Consider the following 22,048-nt stretch of genomic DNA (forward strand, 5'->3'; position numbering starts at 1 on the left):
TCCACCAAAAAATTGCTAGAACTGATACATGAATTTAGCAAAGTAGCAGGATATAAAATCAATGTACAGAAATCTATTGCATTTCTATACATTGATAATGAAGCAGCAGAAAGAGAAATCAAGGAATTACAATGGCATCAAAAACCATAAGATACCTAGGAATAAACCTAATCAAAGAGGTAAAAGATCTGTACTCTGTAAACTACAGACTACTTATGAAACAAACTGAAGATGACATAAAGAAATGGAAAAATGTTCCAAGCTCCTGGATTGGAAGAACAAATATTGTTAAAATATCTATACTACCCAAAGAAATCTACACATTTAATGCAATCCCTATCAAAATACCAATAACATTTTTCACAAAGCTAGAACAAACAATCCTAAAATTTGTATGGAACCACAAAAGACCTCAAATAGCCAAAGCAATCTTGAAAAAGAAAAGCAAAGCTGGAGACATCACAATTCTGGACTTCAAGTTATATTGCAAAGCTGTAGTGATCAAGACAGTATGATACTGGCACAAAAACAGACACATAGATCAATGGAACAGAAGACTCAGAAATGGACCCACAACTATATGGTCAACTAGTCTTCAACATAGTAGGAACAAAAATTCAATGGAAAAAAGACAGTCTCTTCAACAAATGGTGTTGGGAAAACTGGACAGCAACATGCAAAAGAATGAAACTGGACCACTTTCTTACACCACACACAAAAATAAATTCAAAATGGATAAAAGATCTAAATGTGAGACAGGAAACCATCAAAATCCTAGGAGAGAACATAGGCAGTAACCTCTTTGACATTGGCTGTAGCAACTTCTTACTAGATATGTCTCCTGAGGCAAGGGAAATAAGGGCAAAAAGAAACTGTTGGGACTTCATCAAGATAAAAAAAAAACTTCTACACAGTGAAGAAACAATCAACGAAACTAAAAGGCAATCTTCAGAATGGGAGAAGATATTTGCAAAGGACATATCTGATAAAAGGCTAGTACCCAAAATATATAAAGAACTTATAAAACTCAACACCCTAAAAACAAATAATCCAGTTAAAAAATGGGTAGAAGACATGAACAGACACTTTTCTGAAGAAGACAAAGAGATGGCCAACAGTTACATGAAAAGATGCTCAACATCACTCATCATCAGGGAAAGGCAAATCAAAACTACACTGAGATTTAAAAAAAACACAAACAACCCTACAATGAGATCACCTCACACCTAACTAGAATGGCTAAAATTAACAACACAGGAAGCAACAGGTGTTGGGGAGGATATGGAGAAAGGGAAAATCTCTGAAACTGTCGGTAGGAATGCAAACTGGCACAGCCACTCTAGAAAACAGTACAGAGGTTCCTCAAAAAGTTAAAAATAGAATTACCCTACAATCCAGCCATTGCACTACTAGGTATATACCCAAAGGATACAAAAATACTGATTTGAAGGGATACATGCATCCTGATGTTTATAGCAGCATTATCAACAATAGCCAAATTATGGAAAGAGACCAAATGTCCATTAACTGATAAATGGATTAAGAAAATGTGGTGTGTGTGTGTGCATGTGTGTGAGTGTGTATAATGGAATATTACTCAACCATCAAAAAGAATGAAATCTTGCCATTTGCAGTGACATAGATGGAGCTAGAGTATTATGCTATGTGAAATAAATCAGTCAGAGAAAGACAAATACCATATGATCTCACTCATATGTGGAATTTAAGAAACAAAACAGATGAACATAGGGGGGAAAAAAAGAAAGCCAAACCAGGAAATGGGGGTCTTAACTATAGAGAACAAACTGAAGGTTACAGCAGGGGAGGTGGATGGGGGGATGGATTAAATAGGTGATGGGTATTAAGAAGGGCACTTGTGATGAGCACTGGGTGTTGTAGATAAGTGATGAATCACTAAATTCTACACCTGAAACTAATATTACACTGCAGGTTAACTAACTGCAATTTAAATAAAAACTTGGCGGGGGGAAGGGAAAAAATGTAATGTAGAACAATCAGAATACCTTTTGGATTTTTTATGAAACTTCAGAAAAAGAAGACTAGAGTAAAAATAAGCCTGAAACTAACCAAAAACATTTTTTTAAAAGGAAAGACAAACAGTGGGAGAGCTATAAAATTATGAAATATAAAACAATCATAATTTTAATTGTGGCACTAATATAGGAAGACACAGATTAATAGAATGAAATAAAGTGTCAAAAGCAGGTCAAGTGAATAAAATAATTGAATATATGATTAAAAGGGTCATTCTACAACTGGTACTGGAAAAAGTGACAGATCATTTAACAAAATTAGATCATTATCTCACACCATACGACAGTAAAATTCAAAATGGATTAAAATGCATTACTACAAAAGACATATGAAAACTAAAGCAATAAAATATTATAAACTGTTTTGGGCCCATATTCACATAAGATTAAGGAAGCCTTAAAGCCTTTTTACATAATAAAGTGCTATAACAGCTTTTTATGCATAACACAATAGACAAAGTGTTAATATCTTTATCTATATAAAGTGTTTTATAAACAGTAAGAAAAAGCCAAATGAAAATGAAATACTCAAAGACAACATCTAATTCACTACAGAAGAAATACAAATGAGCAATAAGTATTTTTATAAGCAAAATTCACTACAAAACAATGAAATACAAATTAAAACAATCTCAAGTTACCATCTCTTACCAATTATATAGTTAGGTTTTTAAAATAATGGCAATTTCCAGGGTTTTTAAAGGTAAAAGGAAACAAGTAAGCTTCTTCCCCACTCCCCATCTTTACTGAGGTATATACTTGACAAATAAATGTAAAATTCTAATAAAAATACAAACTTGTACATCTTTTCAGTAGGACAATTTGATTATATGTATCAAAAATCTTAAAAATATATGCTTACTCTTTAGCTCTGTACTTGTTCTCCCAGGAATTTATCATAAGAAAAAATTCTAAGCAAATAAAAATGCACAAAGATATTATAGTATTTCATGAAAGTAAAAAATAATTGGGAATTTGTTTAAATAAGCTAGAATTCACAAATATAATAGAATTCTAGGCAATCACTCAACCATATGGAAATAAACTAAGTAACCACACCAAGAAAATATTCATAACACCTTAAGTAAGAAAAAGTTACAAAGAATGTATAGATCCCATTTTTATATAAAAACTTTACACGTAATCATAAACATAGAAAAACATCCGAAAATAAATACTGCAAACGTTAGTGGTGGTAATATCTGGGTAAAATAATAGTTTTTTTTTTTTTTTTGCTTATCTGTACTTTCTAGTTTTGCCACAAAGAATACGTATTACTTGTAAAATTAAAAAAAATAGAAGTTTAAAAGAAAAAGAATTCTAGATACATTTAAATACCCACTAAACACTTCTTGAATTTAAAATAACTCACAGTTAACCTCAATATAATTGAAAAAGTTAAATTTATACCCTTACTAATGGGTTTCAAAATCAGATTTAAAGTCTACAAATAACCCAGTAAGTTGTATATCATTAACAATTATTTACTATTATTATGATGGTAAAACCCTTTTCTTATTATTTCAATTAATTTCAGTATAGATGTCAAAATTTTAAGTTTATTTGTTTTAAAAAAATACTGAAGTTCTAGTTTCTAGTCTGGTATATAAGGAAATTAGAAGTTGTAAATCCCATCTACAAGAAAAAAGCTGGAGAAACTGAAAATAAATAATTTTTCTTAGATCTATCAGAGAAATGAGGTCACAGAGCAAACCACTGCCCCCAAAACTGGAGAGATAAGACAGGCAGATATAGAGAATCACAGCCTCCTGGACAGAAGCCTAATAGCAGAAACCTCTACATATGGACCAGTACCAGAGAAGGAAAATCAAAACCATTATTGACAAATTGATGGAGGTTCCCTGTGGACAAGTTTGAGAGTTAAAAAACTCCAACAGACCCAGTTTTAGTGGGGTCTCAACTTCTGTAAGTTTTACCTTCAGAAGCCCTACCAGGTTCTCACAGTGAAGACAAGAAAATTCCCTCCTGCTTCTGGCAGGAAGAAGGAAAAAGTAGCCATTTAGAAATAAGCACTGGGTGTTATACGCAAACAATGAATCATGGAACACTACATCAAAAACTAATGATGTAATGTATGGTGATTAACATAACATAATAAAATAAAATTAAAAAAAGAAATATGCCTGGAACTTCTGTTGTTTTTAACAAGTCCTGCCTTCAAGAAAAACTATTTTCTCAGAACCTGATCAACTGGGGAAGGGAAATACTCAACTCCAGTCCCCCAGCCCTCAAGATGTATAAGGGAAATATCAACTCTGACTTAAGGGGGAAAAAAACCCGAAAAACTGAGAATTGTGAAAGTCAGTTCAAGGGCACAAACTCACTAAGTATAAATGAAGTGTAATTGCTAAGCTAAGAAGAGAGAAAATTCAGTCATATAAAATGATCAAGGGACACCTGGGTGGCTCAGTCAGTTAAGTGTCTGCCTTAAGCTCCAGTCATGATCCCAGCATCCTGGGATCAAGTCCCGCATCAGGCTCTTTGCTCAGCAAGGAGCCTGCTTCTCCCTCTGCCCCTCTCCCTGCTCATGCTCTCTCTCTCTGACAAATAAATAAATAAAATCATTTAAAAATAATAAATAAATAAATAATAAAATGATCAACAAAACCTGAAAAGGCAGAAAGAGAATATAAGAAAAAAAATGAAAGAAACAAAGAATATGTGCAACAAGTAAAAAATGGGAGATGTTAATCCAACTATATAAATAACCATATATTAAACATCAAAAGACTAAATATACCAATTAAAAGAGGGACACCTGGGTAGTTCAGTCAGTTAAGCATCAGTGACCTAGGATCGAGCCCCATGTCAGGCTCCTTGTGGGGGAGCCTGCTTCTCCCTCTCCCTCTGCTGCTCCTTCTGCTTGTGCATTCTCTCTCTTAAGTAAATAAGTGGCATCTTAAAAAATAAATAAATACACCAATTAAAAGATAGAGATTTCAAAGTGGATTAAAAAAAAACAAGACCTCAACTATTCGTTGTCCACAAGAAAGCCACTTTAACTGTAAAGACACAGATCAACTAAAAGTAAAGGGATGGAGAAAAATGCCAGATAACACTAATCAAAAGAAAGTGGGAGTAGTTATATTAATTTCAGGCAAAGCAGACTTCAGAACAAGGAAAATTATCTGAGATAAAAAGGGCATTTACATAGTGACAAGGGGATTAATTCTCCAAAAAGACAAAATAACCCTTAATATGTATGCATCTAACAAGAGAGCATCAAAATACACAAGGCAAAAACAGAACCACAATAAGAAATATACAAATACACTATTATAGTGGGAGACTTTTATACCCCCTCTTAGTAATAGATCTAGCAGGCCAAAAATCAGTAAGGACATAGCTGAAGTGAATAATACGATTAATCAAGTAGATCTAATTGACATTTATAGAATACTTCATCCAACAACAGAATATTCTTCTCAAGGTCAGATAGAAAATTCACCAAGGGGGCGCCTGGGTGGCTCAGTTGGTTAATCGTCTGCCTTCGACTCAGTCATGATCCCAGGGTCCTGGGATGGTGCCCCGCATCGGGCTTCTTGCTCTGCAGGGAGCCCGCTTCTCCCTCTCCTCCCCGCTTGTACTCTCTTACTGTCTCTCCTTCTCTCTCAAATAAATAAATAAAATCTTAAAAAAAAAGAAAAGAAAAGAAAATTCACCAAGATAAACCACATTCTGGACAACTATTAACAAATTTAAAGGATTGAAATCATACAAAGTATGCTATAAAACCAAAATGGAATTAAACTAGAAATCAGTAAGAGAAAGATAGCTGGAAAACCCCAAAATACTTGGAAATTAAACAATACACTTCTAAATAGTACCTGGGTCAAAGAAGAAATCTTAAAAGAAATTTAAAAAATATTGAAAAAACTTTTAAATGCTTCAAGAGAATTTGGTATCAAAAATTATTCTTCATTTGGGAATAGAGGCAGAATATGATTTGGCAAAAACAACTGAGACAGCAAAAACAAAGAATGAACAAAGAAAGATGAAAACCTAGGGGGGGAAAGTAAATCATGAAGAAAAAGAACAACAGCACATTAGAACTAACCTGGGCAGGGAGAATAAAAGGGATAGAAAAAAAAGCCTCAAATTTTTTTTTGTAGTGTGAAGTTACAAGAGGAAAGCAGTTTGGTGGTTTCAGAAAACTACTACCATTCCTTTAAAAGTAATCCTTTAAGGGGATTAAGAAAACCTTGGCCAATAGATTTGGTATTAAACTAGCTTTGCTGTTGGTGCCCCAAAGATCTTTAATCCTGCTTCCTCAAGATCAACCCGAGCAATTGGATTCTTATCCAGAATCACAGTTCCTCCTGCATCACTCTTGCCTCTACTCTTCCAGGTTCTGTAGCTTTCATTTTGAATCTTAATCTCTGCCTATAATTGATCACACTGCACCAGACAAATACAATCTTTAGATAACCTGCCATTTGTGACTATGCCCTATGCACTTCCTTGCCTGAATCTCCACCAGACTCGGTAAATTAAGTTTCTGAGTATGATACATTCAACGGCCTGGCCATCCTTCTATCAAATACAATGTTCTACTCAAAATATACATTTGCTAAAGATATTAGCAAATGATATTATTTTACCTCACATAATTTTCTTTTATCAAATAATCTATTTGCCAGTATAAGTGACTAAAAAGGAAAGTTTAGAAAAATGGAAGTAAGACCACTCTAGCATTGTAAAATATTTATGTTTTGCTCCAAGCTTTTTAATCCTATAGCTCTCCTCAGAATGAAATACATGGACAGTATGAAAATGTTAAAATAAATTATTTTTATGGTAAATGTATAATCCTGCTTTGTATGAAGGCAGAAATTAGATTAGTTATCAGGTAATAAAAAAGCATGATTTGAAGATTATTCTTTGAAGATTACACTGAACAGATAAAGATTGAATACTTTTCAAAATTTTCAAGGAGAAATTGGTAATAAAAGAGAAATGTTGACTAAAAGAGCTATTCTGATATATTAATAGTATTATTATTGTTTCTCCCTCTCCCTCTGCCCTTCCCCCCACCCTCTCATGCTCTCTCTCTCTCTCGCTCGCTCTGCACTCTCTCTCAAATAAATAGATAAAATCTTAAAAAATAAATAAATATCTTCCAGATTCTTTCATTTTAGAATTAAAGATCTTTTAGCCAAGAGAATATAAATAGAAATTAAGATAAATGAAGGACAAAGAGAAAGACAGCAAATACACTATAAAATGATTTAAAAAATAGAAATACAAGGTAAAAAGGAGAGAAGTGGTAAGGGAGCAAAGAACCTAAAACATTTAAAAAAGAATAAAAGGAAGTTTCACAAAAGTTACAAAAAACTGAATTAAGTACACATGTTGCAAATCATTAATTGCATAAAAATATAAATGGTTCATTTAGTGTGTGCTGGCCTCACAAATTCAAAAAAAAATAATGGTCCAATTACAAAATGCTTAGTAGAGAGTTATATACAAAATAGTCCTTCAATAAATAAGTACATAGTAAGTAATATACATATACATAGTAAGTAAATGAATTCACTTAATACCTATGCTGAGTAATTGTCAAAACACAAGAATATTGAATATTACCTCAAATAGTAAAGAAATTTTGGTTACCATAGAACTGGAAAAAGCAAAGAAAGATCCAATAATAACTACCTAAGGATGAAAGAGATTCAGAGTAAGGAACCTTCTGAATTATACAAGTAATCAATAAAAATAATGTACAGATTATTTATAAATGGAACTCTCAATAAATCAAAGTATGTTCCTAAGTATTCTGATCCTCCCCTTAATGCCCTCCAATCCAGTTCTTCAAGTACAGTTAGCCTATTAACCTGAGTCTTGATATCCTATAACTTAGAAGAAATCTGAAAGAAAACAGAGTTGACTAATCCACTTTCAGCTTCTTTCTTTTTTAAAGATTTATTTATTTATTTATTTATTTATTTATTTATTTATTAATTTATTTATTTTAGAGAGAGAAAGAGAGAGCTCGAGCAAGGGGAAGGGCAGAGGGAAAGGGAGAGAAAGAGTCTCAAGCACAGTCACCACTGAGTGCCGAACCCCACGTGGGCCTTATTCTCAGAACGTGGAGATCATGACCTGAGCCAAAACCAAGAGTGGGATGCTTAACCAACTGAGCCATCCAGGTTCCCTCAGCTTCTTGCTAGATAATCCTAAGTACTATAGAGTGAGTCCTTGTCAAATAAATGTTTTATTTTTTCAACTGTTTTTTAAATATTCACTTAAAAGAAGAGATATGTGAAACTGGATCCCATCCTAATCCCTCCAATAACTTATTTCATAAATAAAAATTAATACCATTGAATGCAACCTAAAGAATCAACTCCAGTCTTATTTTCACATATTTTATGTCTTTTATGTCTCTTATATTTTCCTCTTTTCCAATGACCTAAAGGAAATCTACCCCCACAGTAGCATCACGAACTAGGAGTAGCTTAGGCTGACTTAAAAATATTCTTTTCCAATTGCTTAAAAGATGTGACCATCTCTAGAAAACAAATTTTAAAAGTCTAAAGTCTGTTTTTCATCCTGTAGTATGCTGAAAAACCCACCCACTTCCTCACATATAATCTAACAGTTCAGAAAGGAAATAGGCAAAGAATTTTGTTTTCAACAACACACACAAAAGCATAGGATACCTGATCTTCAAAACAAAACAAAACTCTGTGACTTTACACAAATTGAATTAAAGGTAACTTCAAGCCAGATGAAAATGCAGTGTGAACCTTTTTTGGTTCCCAATCCAAACAAATCAATTACAAAAAGATACTATGGAATAACTGAGGAAATTTAAACATTACCTGCATATTAGAGTATAAAAAGAAATTCTGTTAATGTTTTTAGATATGATAATGGTATTAGAGATTTTTTAAGAGGAAAAGGAGGGAAGTTTATATTTTTGAAAAGGAGAAGGGGGGGAAGTTCTTATCTGATCTCAGAAGTTTTTACAGATGAAATGGTATAATGTCTGAGATTTACATTAAAACAATAAAATGGGAGATCAAGATTTGGAAGGTGGTAATTATTGAAACTAGGAGTTTATTAGAGTATTCTCTCTGTTCATTTTCCAGAAAGTAACTAAAAATAAAACAAAACAACAACAGACAGTGAAGGTAATGAACATGTTTGTGAAAGGCAGAATAATGGCCCCCTAAAGAATCTGTGAATATGTTAGGTTTTATGGCAAAAGGGAATCAAGATTGCAGATGAAATGAAGATTACTTATCAGTAGAACTCGAAACAGGGAAGTTAACCTGGATTATCCTAGTGGGCCCAGTGTGATCATAAATCTTTAAATATAGAAGAGAGAAGCAGGAAAGTTAGTCACGGTGATGCAATGTGAGAAAAATTCAACTGGCCAGTGCTGGGAAGAAGATAAAAGGAATTGTAAGCAGCCTCTAAAAGCCAGAAAAGGAGGGCGCCTGGGTGGCTCAGATGGTTAAGCGTCTGCCTTCGGCTCAGGTCATGATCCCAGGGTCCTGGGATCGAGTCCCACATCGGGCTCCCTGCTCCTTGGGAGCCTGCTTCTCCCTCTGCCTCTCTCTCTCTCTCTGTCTCTCATGAATAAATAAATAAAATCTTTAAAAATAAATAAATAAAATAAAAGCCAGAAAAGGAGAAAACACTCTCCTAGAGCCCTACCAACACCTTGATTTTAGCCCAGTGACACCCATTTCAGACTTCTGACCTCCAGAACTATAAGCTAATAAATTTGTGTTGTTTTAAGCCACTAAGTTTTTGGTAATTTGTTGTACCATAAATAGGAAACTAATACAATCTTCTAGTAGAATTACATGTTTTTATTTACCTGAGAGGAAATTAAAGCTCAGTGTGCTGAAAATTCAAATGAAATACAAATCAAGTAAAGAAAAAATTTACTCATCAAGCAAAGAAAAAATTCCAAATCAAATACCCTTACCACTTTACAGGGAAAATCTTTCCTCTTTCCCCACTCTACCTTTCCCTTTCTGGTAGCCTCAACTTCTTTTCTATGGCTCAACTGCATTACCCCCACTACAATATACCAAAACGATATTAAAATCTACCATCACTGTTACTTTCCTAACACTCTCTCCTTACACATCTACTCTTTGTTTTTTTATGTACCTTTTTTTCCCCCAGATTTTAAGTAATCCCTACACCCAACCTGGGGCTCAAACTTACAACCCCAAGATCAAGAGTCCAAAGCTCTACTAGCTGAGCTAGCCAGGCACCCCTTTACACATCTACTCTTTTTTTTTTAAGATTTAATTTATTTATTTGAAAGAGAGAGAGAGAGAGGGCTTGAGCAGGGGGAGGGTCCAGACGGAGAGGGAGAAGAAGACTTCTTGCTGATCGGGGAGCCGGACAAGGGTCTCCATCCCAGGACCCTGAGATCATGACCTGAGCCAAAGGCAGACGCTTAACCAGGCAGACGCTTAACTGAGCCACCTAGGCACCCCAATACATCTATTCTTAAAAGTACTAATTCTATCAACTCTATTCTCTATTATAGTGTGACCTTAATTTTATCCATCATCTTAGTGAAAGTATTTTTACCCTAATCAATTTCCTCCTGGTCTAAATGGGCTCTCTCAGTTCTGATTTGTTTGTTTTTAATTTGTTCCCTTCGTTTTCACAATCCTTGACCTCTCTGCGATGCTGAGACATTCTTGAATTTCTTTCTTAATATTCTTCCTAAAGAAAGGATCAGATTATTTAACTCTACTTTTGAGTTTTCCTCTTATCATTCTGCTTACTTCTATTTCTCCTTTGTTAGGTTGACATTTCTCATCTACTCAGATATTTACAAACTATAAGCATTTCCCTCAGATTCACTCTAACTTCTCAAGTGATTGTACTACTAATGATTTTTAAACATTTTGGTTTGCAGATTTGTAGAAAGGTGTTTAGTCAATTTATAATGAATAAATTAGACTGAACATTAAGCAATCCAATTAATTTTCTTGACAGTCTAACTTTATTATGTATATTTAGGTAAAGTACTAGTTTTTAATGTCACTGAAATTTACAGATGATTAGCAAAGCAGAAAAAATTTTAAAAACTAGGTTTTCTCTAGCTACCAATCCTTACCTTTTGAATCCAGGCATCAAATATACGTCTAAAACCATCATTACACAATGGTCATTTTTATTTATAATGAAATGTACATATCCTACTATGAAGATGCAAAGATGTTTTTACGCTATTTTCAATTCAAGAGATGTTTACTAGATATATATAATCCAATTATAAGACACTTACCTAGTTAAAAATTAAATATATTCATTTTCAAATTCGTTATATTATGTATTATTATATTCAAAATAATTCCATGTACCATCAATAACAACTGGTAATTTTAGGCCTGCAATGAAACTAAAATCATACTCTCCTTTCTATAATCTTACATAAGTCCAGAAAATATTTAAGTGATTTTGTTGATAAATCAACCAAAAAGTATTATTTCACTCTTACTATAGTCAGTTGGCTGAGAATGGTTTATGTCTTAATCATTTTTAACACTGTACAGTAAATATCTTTTGAGCAATAAACTTGTTAAAATATCTCCTTGTATTCCTTCAATGACTATGAATGTTCCATTTAACCAAGCCTCTACACAGGTATTACCATGGGCCTATTATGCACTTTCTGGAGGTCTTGTACTCTATTCTTTATATCTACTTTCTCTAAATCCTTTAAATATGCTTTCTATTTTTGGCTTTCTAAAATTTAATCACTGATTTTCTAACAGTCCTTATCAATAAATGTTACCATTATTTAGAAAGGAATGATTCCCTAGTGCATTATAAATAAACATTAAGGGATTAGCTTTTCAAATATTAAAAAGATGTTTTAAATTTTTTAATTAAAAAAAGAGCACTGCAGCTATAACCAAAATCTTTTATAAAGATCATTATTTTGACAATTAAGTAGGAACAAAAAACTCAGTTTTCTCTAATAAGACTAAAACTCAATTTAAAGCTTAAAACAGGGCTTCTACTTGAAAACTTCAATGAATACAGAGTTATTGCTATTAAACTAATATGTAAATGGTATATAGAAAAATGAGATGGGAAAGGAATACAATCATTCTATCATTAAAAGTAAACTATGTAACTTAACCCTATGATTTTTTGCAGGCACATCTTCAACTGAAGGCAGAAGGAGGTCTACCGAAATGCACTAAAATTCAAGAAAATACGAATCTGGTTTAATCACAAATAATAATCCTATTCATTCATCCTTTCATTCTTTTGCATGTAGCTGCCCAGTTTTTCCAGCACCATTTCTTGAAGAGACTGTCTTTCTTTATTGTATGTTCTTGCCTACTCTGTCACAGATTAATTGACCATATAAGTATGGGTTTATTTCTGAGTTTTCTATTCTGTTTCATTGATTTATGTGTCTATTTTTGTGTCAGTATCATACTGTTTTGATTACTGGAGTTTTGTAGCATATCTTGAAATTGGAATTTTGATACCTTTCAGTTTTTTCTTTCTCAAGTCGGTTTTGCTATTCAGAGTCTTTTGCGATTCCATGTAAGTTTTAGTATTATTTGTTCTAGTTCTGTGGAAAATGCTGTTGGTATTTTGTTTGGGATTGCTAATCTAATGATCTGTAGATTGTTCTGGGTGGTATGGACATTTTAACAATATTGGTTCTTCCAACCCATGAGCCTGGAATATCTTTCTACTTGCTTGTGTCATCTTCAATTTCTTTCATCAGTTTTTTATAGTTTTTGGAGTACAGGTCTTTTACTTCCTTACTTAAGTTTATTCCTAGGTATTTTATTCTTTTTGCGTAATTGTAAATTGGATTGTTTTCTTAATTTCTCTTTCTGCTACTCCATTATTAGTGTATAGATACACAATAGATTTCTGTATACTAATTTTGTATCCTGCAACTTTACTGAATTCACTTATCAATTCCAGTAGTTTTTTGGAGTCTTTCAAGTATTCTATATATAGTATGATATCATCTGCAAATAGTGACGGTTTTACTTCTTCCTTACCAATTTGGATGCCTTTTCTTTTTTCTCATCTGACTGTGGCAGCTAGAATTTCTAGTACCATGTTGAATAAAAATGGTATAAGCATAGACATCTTTCTCTTGTTCCTGATCTTAGAGGAAAAGCTCTGTTTTTCAACACTGAGTATGAGCACTATTTGCTTTTAAGATAAGAACTGCCATGCTAAATGAAACCTATAATCCAATTCGTTGACAATATACTAGCACTAAAGAACTTTTTGTAAGAAAATGTGACTGTTCTCTACAGTAACTTTAAAAATTTATAAACATACTTCCTACAAGTCTATAATCCCTTACATGAGCCAGTCCCTGCACTCTTATCCTCTTAAGACAAACAAAGTGAGAGCCTAGAGTAACTGAATAATCTGGCTTTTGTTTCTGATTCTTAAAAAAAATTAATTTTAATTCATTTGGTACTTAAATTAGTTAACATCTCAACCCTCACAAGGTCGCTTAAGTCTTCTGGTTTGCCTCCATTTCTATTCTTAAAGATGCCCACCTCAACTGTCCATTTTGGTGACAGGAACATGAAATCACTGTCAGATGCTTTATCCGTAATGTTATCCTGTACTATCTTTTGTTCTACCAGTGTCAACTGTACTACCTTTTGTTCTACCAGTTACAGTATAGAATGAGACAAGTCACACATCTCACAGAATATTTTAATGAATGAAAATTGCAGATATGTATAACTGTGATCATGGTCTTATGCCAAACTCAGTTACAAAACCTCCTAAATAAAATGATGTGAAATTAGAAGAATGTGGAGACAATGGAAAACCTAAAGAAGAGATAATAGTCTGGGATACCTAGGCATTTGACCTCGTTCAGCTTTCTGGGGTCCTGGAAAGCCTAATTCTCCACAGCCCACATCTGTGTTTCCTTCTTTCCTTTTCTTTCTTTCTTTTTTTTTTTTAAGATTTATTTATTTATTTTACAGAGAGAGAGAGAGAGTGTGAGTAGGGGAAGGGGCAAAGGGAGAGAGAGAATCCTCAAGCTTTTTTTTTTAATAAGTAAGAAATATAAAACAGAAAAAATACTGGATTTAATAATGGAAGAACAGAGCATTAAACTTAGCTATGCCTCCTACCAACTTGGAGACCTAAGGATACCACTTAAATTCTCTGGCTTCAGATGTCTTATTAGTAAAATAAAAATATTTACACTTTCTTTGCCTTCTTTACAGGACTGTTATGAAGGCCAAATGGGAGATCTTACAGATGACAGTCTCTAACTTTAAATTAACCACCTCGTTAGATTAACAGAAACTTCCCATTCTCTTTGTAAAACATAGATTGATATTAATGACTCCCTGAATACTAGATACTAGTAAACTCTAACTAGAATACTTATACTCTCCTACTCTGGCCTAATTAGGTGTAGGTCAGTTAACTATAGGGATGAATATATATCTATTTATCTAGATTTTCTATATATGTATATATACACACACACACGCATATATCTTGTGTATAGATAAGTATAAATATATACCTACATCTATACTTTTTATATATATGTGTGTATATATCTATACTATATATATATATATATATATGTAGTTGACACTTGAACATGGATATGAACTGCATGGGTCCACTGATGCTTGGAATTTTTTTCAATAAATATAGTATAGTACTATAAATGTATTTCTTCTTATGATTTTCTTAATAACATTTTCTTTTCTCTAGCTTACTTTATTGTAAGAATACAGTATTTAATATATATAAAATATGAACTATGTGTTAATCCACTATTTATGTTATCAGTAAGACTTCCAGTCAACAGTAGATTATTTATAGTTAAGTTTTGGAGGAGTCAAAGTTTTCAGGGAGTTAAGCTTTTGGGGAGTCGAATATATAGAGATATTTGATCATGTGGGGGTCTGTACCCCTAACCCCACCTTGTTCAAGGGTCAACTATATATTCATCATATGTATAAACTAAGTGTCAGATGATATTTACATATCATCTAGAAGGACCTGACACCTGCTTCAAAAGCATATAAGTTCTTATTCTACTTTAAATAAATTAAAGCCAAAAAACTATCCATAACGAACTTGGGATGGTTTGTGGAAGAAAAGTACACACAGAACTCCAGTTATAGAACCAATGCTCAACAAAAAAATCTTGTTCATTTAACAAGTGATTTGTAAATTGATGTATATTTACATGTTTTCATTTAAAATAAAATGTTTAAGACCTATATATTTATTAATAACTTTCTGCTTTAGTCTCATTTCAATTAATCAACCATGTATATATTGTTTCATTGATGACAACATAACAATAGTGACAGAAAAATAAATTTTCTAATCACAATAAGGTGCTAACTTAACTCTATAGGAATATGCCAGGTGCTATAGGAAAACAGAAGAAGGGAAAAAAACTGACTCTGCTTTGGGCAGGAAAAGAGGAGGCAGTGGTCAGAGTTGGTTTCATGGAAGTAGTATTTTACTATGAGATAAAAAGTAACTGGGGGGGGCACCTGGGTAGCATAGTCAGTTAAGCGTCCAACTCTTGATTTCAGCTCAGGTCATGGTCTCAGGGTCCTGGGATCAAGGTCCTCCTTGGGCTCCATTCAGCAGGGAATCTGCTTGAGGTTTCTCTCCCTCTCCCGCTACCTCCCCAACCCCCACCCTGTTTGCCCTCTCTCTCTCCCTCAAATAACTAAATAAATCTTTAAAAAAAAAAAAGTAACTGGGAATTCTCCAATTTTACTAAAGCTGGAAAGGATATTGTCATTAGAAGCAACCGATTAAGAAAAGGCATTGAGATATGAAAATACAGTGCTTTCAGGTAATGCAATATGCTTAGAAAATCACAGAAATGAGGATGGAAAGGTAAACAGGAATCCCATCTAAAGGGAACTATATATAGATCAAGTTAAGCAGTTTGACATTTATTGTATAGAGCAGTAGTTTCAAATTGTGTTTCATAGAATTCAAGTTCAGAAAAGGCACTTCTTGTATTTCACAAATATCTGAACAAATGGGCATTCAAATGTATACATACTGAACTGAGATTGCAGTAAACCAATGTATTAACTTTTTTGCTAACCTTGAACCAAAGTTTCTTCTACCATTTCTGTGTTTTTGAACTTCTTATACATTTGTCACTGATTATAAAGGTTGTAGCTTTATACTTTTACCTTTTTAAGGCCAGAAAAAGTCCTACTACCTGCCAGGGATAATATTATACAACAAAAAACAAATATTAAAAAACAAGCTTTTTATAATAGCTGTATAACTTATTATAATTTATTTTTTAAATGTATGCCAATAAAGTACATTTATTTGTTTTAATAGATGTTATTTACAGGGTTTCACATTAGACTTTTGTTTATAGAGCATCACTGCTCTAGGGAAACCAACATAGAATTTTTAGCAGGGAAATGACATAATGAACATTATAGTTCAGAAATAACCATTATTATAACATAACAAAATCAACTGAAATAGGGTAAAACAAGAGGTAAGAAGATCAGGTAGGAAGTGATTCAAGTGACTAATCAAGAAAATACGATAGAATGAACAGGTACTAGAGATGGCAAAAAGGGAATAAATTTCAGAAATACTAAGGAAATGGAATAGATAGGATTTGATGACTGACCAGAAAATAAAGAGGAGGATGGTTTTCAAAAGAGAAGATTACAGATTTGTACTTTAATTTTGGCCATGTGGAAAAGGTACAAGTACCCAAAAGGTGCCAACTGCTTAGTACTCAGAATAGAATGTTCTTTGCACATTTAATCAGTGAGTCCAAATGAAGTCCCCATTTTAGTAACAGTTCTAATTTTGAAACAACCTTAATCCATTTTTATATATTTTATTATAGTCCAGGTAACCTAAAGTACAATCATAAAATTACTTTTTAAAATTAACTATATTGCTATCCAAAGATGCCATAATACTTTCCCCATTTAGTAACAGTTCAATACTATTAGTGTTCCACTTATATAGCTATCTATCCTTCTAATTTCTTTGAAAGTATAATTTTGTTACCTATATTATTATAGCCCACTGCTTGTAGTCATTCCACCAAGAACAAGGTGATTTTTAAAACTTTAGGAACAATATAAAAATAAACAATTTATTGCCTTTTCCAATTTATACATCGCCTTCACCTAATTGTCTTGTTTGATCTTCCCAATAACTTTAAGTCAGAAGAGCAGAAATACTTATTACCATACTACAGATGGGAAAATCAAGGTTCAAGGCAGATAAAAGGCTTGCCCGAGATACATGGCTGGCAAGTGACAGAACTTTAAATAAAATACAATCTGATTCCTAGGCCAGTGTTCTTCCTACCATGCCATATGTTTTTGAATTAATTCATATTTAACTTCTGGCACTTTTCATGTCTATTTCCTGTCTGAATAAATGGGAAGATAACTATATATCCCATTTTCCTCTCTTGCATTCACCCCTTTCCCCTGAAATTTTTAATTTAAAACCTTCTCTACCAGGTTCAAAACCTCAACAGTCCAATGCCACTCTGTTTCAGAGGTCTTTTTTATATCAATTTTATCTTGACAAAAACTCTCCTGCCTCACATTCATGAACTAAGAGAATTTGGAAATTTTTTCAGAATCTTGGAATGGAAACAGTAATATGTCAAAGATTAGATAATCAGGGCATTATTCCCCTGACTAGCAGTTCAAATTTGACCCCTAAGATCCTTTTACATATTTGTCTCATGACCAATATTAAGCCCCTAATCTGACAAAATATCTATTATTTCAAATTGAGAATGAAATTATATACAACTTTGTATACAAAATTTTATGCATACAAACCTCACAGGGGTAGAATTATATCTTTTAATCTGACCTAATTCTAAATAAACTCACTTTCACATAAACAGATTTAATGTTTTATAATGACCTTACTGGGAATAGAGACTAAGACAATAATTGAAACTTATCTCATTATATAGAAGTTATTTACTACAAAAATAATTTTAATAATTTCAAAACAATTCTTTTGAAGTACCAAAAAATTTAATAATTTCTGTGATTTCAGAAATTTATGATTTGTTCTTATGAATTCAAATATTTTAAAACTATATTCATCTGTATCATATGAATGACTTAGTAGCTTTTTAAATTGTACATGGTAGGTCAAAAACACATTCCTAGGCTACCCCGCAAAAAAGAAACAATAAAAATTATAAACTATGTCAGAAAAATATAACAATATATATTAACAAAACATTTGTTTTGTAAATTCTCACCTCTCCCCATCAGAAACTCTTTCTTTTGCTTATTCATTAGAAGTTGAACATTAAAGCATAATTACCTGAAATGTTTCCTCACTAAACCAGAAAACAGGCTATTTTTTAAGTTCTTACAAGAATTAAATCCATGGCATTTTTTTATTAAGAATCTGCAGGGGGTTTTTCTACAGAATTTTAAACAATGAATGTAAAACAATACCATTAGATCTTTTAAAATGGATGTATTCCTTTAGCTATTATCTATGTACTTGTAGCAACATCTTAATAGGTTTAATCATTTTATACTGCACAGTGACATAAAATAATAATTAGTTTCACTGAATGTCAACAAGGAATTAACCAGAATGATTTTTTCCTTCAGTTTTCTACTTATACATAAATATTACATTAAAAACTTTGTCCACAATTTGGACCTTAACATTGTCTTGCAAATCCTACCTTTTATGGTTGTTTACTTCCATTTTAAACTACCATAGCTTTTTAAATTGATGTTGAAATCAATGCCCAGAATATCTTTATTAATTCAAACATCTATCTATAGAGTTCTCTGCCCAGGACTGCCTAATGCTGGCATCTCAACAACTTCCAGTCCCTAGTGTGGGTGTTGCTGTTGTTAATTCTTCTTTCCTCACAACAGTAAAATAAAGAAATAATAGGCTTCAAGCCAATTCAGAACTTACCTTGCAAATCTGGAAATACTCTGAAGTCAGGGTTTCCTGAATCTCCTCTTTGAGAACCCCTGCAGTCCCTCCTGGATGTATGGAACCACTTCCAGCCCCACCACCACTGTTACTGCCACTGCTGCTACCACTGCCAGGGGAGGAGGCAGTTAAGCCATCCAAAACTTTTCGGAAATTAAACTTCTTCATTTTAAAAACTGTTGAGAAATTCAAAGGAAAGGGTGACTTAACACATGAACTTATACCTGGGTAAAAGTGTTTAGCTTTTCATTAGTCAAGGCAGTAGACAGTCCTCATTTTACGAGCATTGGCTATAAATGACTAAAAAAAAGAGAGAGAAAGTCATACTTCATTTTGTCAAATTTTAGTTCAAAAAGGAACATCCTTTAAAAAGAAATAATAAAATGTAACTCGAAAAGCAACAGTATTTCCTCCTCATACATCAAATTTTCAAGGGCTTTATCCCCAGCTGTAGCTACGCTTTATCAGCACTGGGGTAAAAATAAAAGGCAGTGTCATCATCGTCATTAGCATTATATCATCATTATTATTATACAATCAGACCGGAGTCCAACAGGCCAAGACTCTGTCTCTCTTAAGGGCGGGCTTTCCTTCTAAAGGTTCAGCTCAGAATATTTTCAGAAAAACGATGTTGGGGTTGTGCGGTGGGAGAGCCGGTATTTACTCTACTACCACCCTCTGGGCTCTCCCCCCATCATCTTCAACGCTCCCTTTTTCTCAGTAGGTAATGAGGGGTAGGCCTTTTTCCATCCCCCCCCAACAGCCGGACCCCAAAACATCTGCGGGTGACCCAACAGCAACAGCCGACGGGAGGGGCGAGCGGCGGCGCCGGCTGCCTCCGCTTCTCCCTCCGCCCCCCCCTTCCCTCCCAGCGTCTCCAGCCCTCCTCCCTCTTCTCCCACCCTCCACCCACCCCCTCACCCCCCACCCGCTCTGCCCGCAGCCGCCGCCGCACTCGCCCAGCCGTCAGCTCTCCCCGCAGCACCGCGGCGGCTTTTGGGGGACGTGAGGCAGTGGCGGCGACAGCTGCGGCCCGAGTCCCGCCTCAGCCTGCTGGGCGCGCAGAGCCGCCGCTCCCGCGGTGTCTCCCCGGGCCGAGCGCCTAGGCACCGAGCACACACAAACACCCTCACACAGACATTAGCGCGCCCAGCCGGAGCACACGCAACCCTCACACAGAAATTGGCACGCGGGCGCTCACGCTCATGAACACACACACAGGTGTGAGGGAGCCGCGGCTAGACGGCGGCGGCGGCGTCCCAGAGGGATGACTATCTGACTCCCGACTTAGGCACCTTCCTCGGCCGCCACTAGCTGCCAGCCAGCCCGAGAAGCTGAAGGTGCGGAGGAAGGCGGGCTCGCAGGCGTCACTCCCGCCCGACTGCCGCCGCTTCTCCCGTCCCTCTGGTCGTGGCACCCGGCGCTCTCCGAGGTCCTAACCAGGCAGGCAGGCTCGAAGGAAGGCTCCGCCCTCCCGCCGTGGGATGAAAGCCCCGCCCCCTGAAACGCCCCCTGGTTCGCCCCGCCCCCTCCACTTCGGGCCGCGCGGCGCCGGAGAAAGGGGCGGAGAGCTCCGGGACGTCAAAGGGCGGGAGTAGCCTCGGCTCCAATCCTAGGCTCCATAGGGCCAAGTTCCGTGGTCTCGAGGCGCGGAAGAAATTTGGGGATAGGCCGAAGAAAAAGGCAATGAAAGGGGGAGGGGAGAATTTAGAAAGGTAGGTGTAGTATTTGATTGACGGCGAGATTGGCCAGTATGATGGGGGGCCGTGTTTTGGGGGCTGTAATTGGCGCTACCTGTTGAAGGACGGAAGTGTGAATCAATAGAATGCGTGGAAGCGTGCAAACTTGGGCGCCCTGAGTCCGAGGCTGCTGGAAGGGTTTCCCTAGGTCTGACCCAGGACGATAATGTGAACTGGGCAGGTGATTTTGCAGTTTATCACCTCTACTCGCTCTCCAGGTGCATCTATTGGGCTTCCCTCACTGTCCTGCCACTTGCGTAATTGCTTAACCTCTGCCAGAGAGAATTGTATTTCAGTAGACTTTTGGAATATTTAGCCTTTCAGATCCTAAGGAATCAATTGCTTACCTTGTTCCCTCTAATACGTAGAATTACCCCTTCCCCCATTTTCACATAAACAATTTTTTTAAAGAAACATTTCTCTAAGTAAACCGTGTCAGTAATATATTTTAAGCTTTTTCTATGAGTCACAATTATCATTTTGAAAGATGCACTCTTTGGTCCAGGATTAGAAAACATAACAGCATCAGGATGGGAAAATTTGGTTCTGAGCTCTGACTTGATACTGAACTGTGGAAAATTTAGACCTTGATACCTATGTCTGTGAAAATGAAGAGAGCAGCTCAGGGGGCCATAGCTACCTTTAGACTTCAATCTGGGCAACACAAAAGAGCTCATTAGTAATCATCTCATATAGTCGTACATTTTAGAGATCTTCTAGGATGGCTTTTTTTTTTTTTTTCTGGTGGAGGAAGAGGATGGGATGAAAGGAAAGACCTGAAAGAGAAATGATTTGTCCAAGGTCACATAGTGAGGAAATAGAGATGGATTAGAGACCAGTTTTTCAGATCCTCAGATCAATGCTCACCTTCTCCTTTTGAATTTTTCAGTACTTAATGTCTATTTTGCTCTTTTTGAAACCTTTCAAAGACCCCTAATTGCCACAGCTAGACAATAACACTTTTGAAGGCAGGCATGGAATTATATACTTCTTCTATCTTGTCTAGCACCTAACAATGTTTCACCTATAAGAGGCACTTAAAGGATTTTGAACAGTTGGTTTGTTAATGGTTATTAGTAAATGATTTAAGAGATGATACCCAATTATATCCTACCTTATTTGGGAGGGGTAAAAATAAGGGTGGAAACAAAGGCCATGTCTGATGAAAACTAGATCTTGGTAGGGTTCCAAATTCTATATTGGATTCCTAACAATATGTACCTTTGTCTTTACTCTCTTTTTCTACTTTTTTCTTCTTTT

General features: G+C 35.0%; 1 protein-coding gene across 1 annotated transcript in view; it reads right to left on the reverse strand.

Moving 5' to 3' along the window:
- The window catches only part of STXBP5L (syntaxin binding protein 5L), a 341,807-nt gene extending 321,330 nt beyond the window's left edge, over nucleotides 1-20,477 (reverse strand). Inside the window, exons 1-2 of the mRNA XM_081815272.1 lie at nucleotides 20,345-20,477; nucleotides 19,029-19,225 (exon numbers count right to left, since the gene is read on the reverse strand). Of these exons, the coding sequence (XP_081671398.1) occupies nucleotides 19,029-19,217 (189 nt within the window). The 5' untranslated portion in view covers nucleotides 19,218-19,225; nucleotides 20,345-20,477. The remainder of the gene's footprint in view (nucleotides 1-19,028; nucleotides 19,226-20,344) is intronic.
- Between the last annotated feature and the right edge of the window lie 1,571 nt (nucleotides 20,478-22,048).

Source organism: Leptonychotes weddellii, chromosome 1 (genome assembly GCF_054177405.1).
Source record: "Leptonychotes weddellii isolate Sample4059 chromosome 1, ASM5417740v2, whole genome shotgun sequence".
NCBI lineage: Eukaryota > Metazoa > Chordata > Mammalia > Carnivora > Phocidae > Leptonychotes > Leptonychotes weddellii.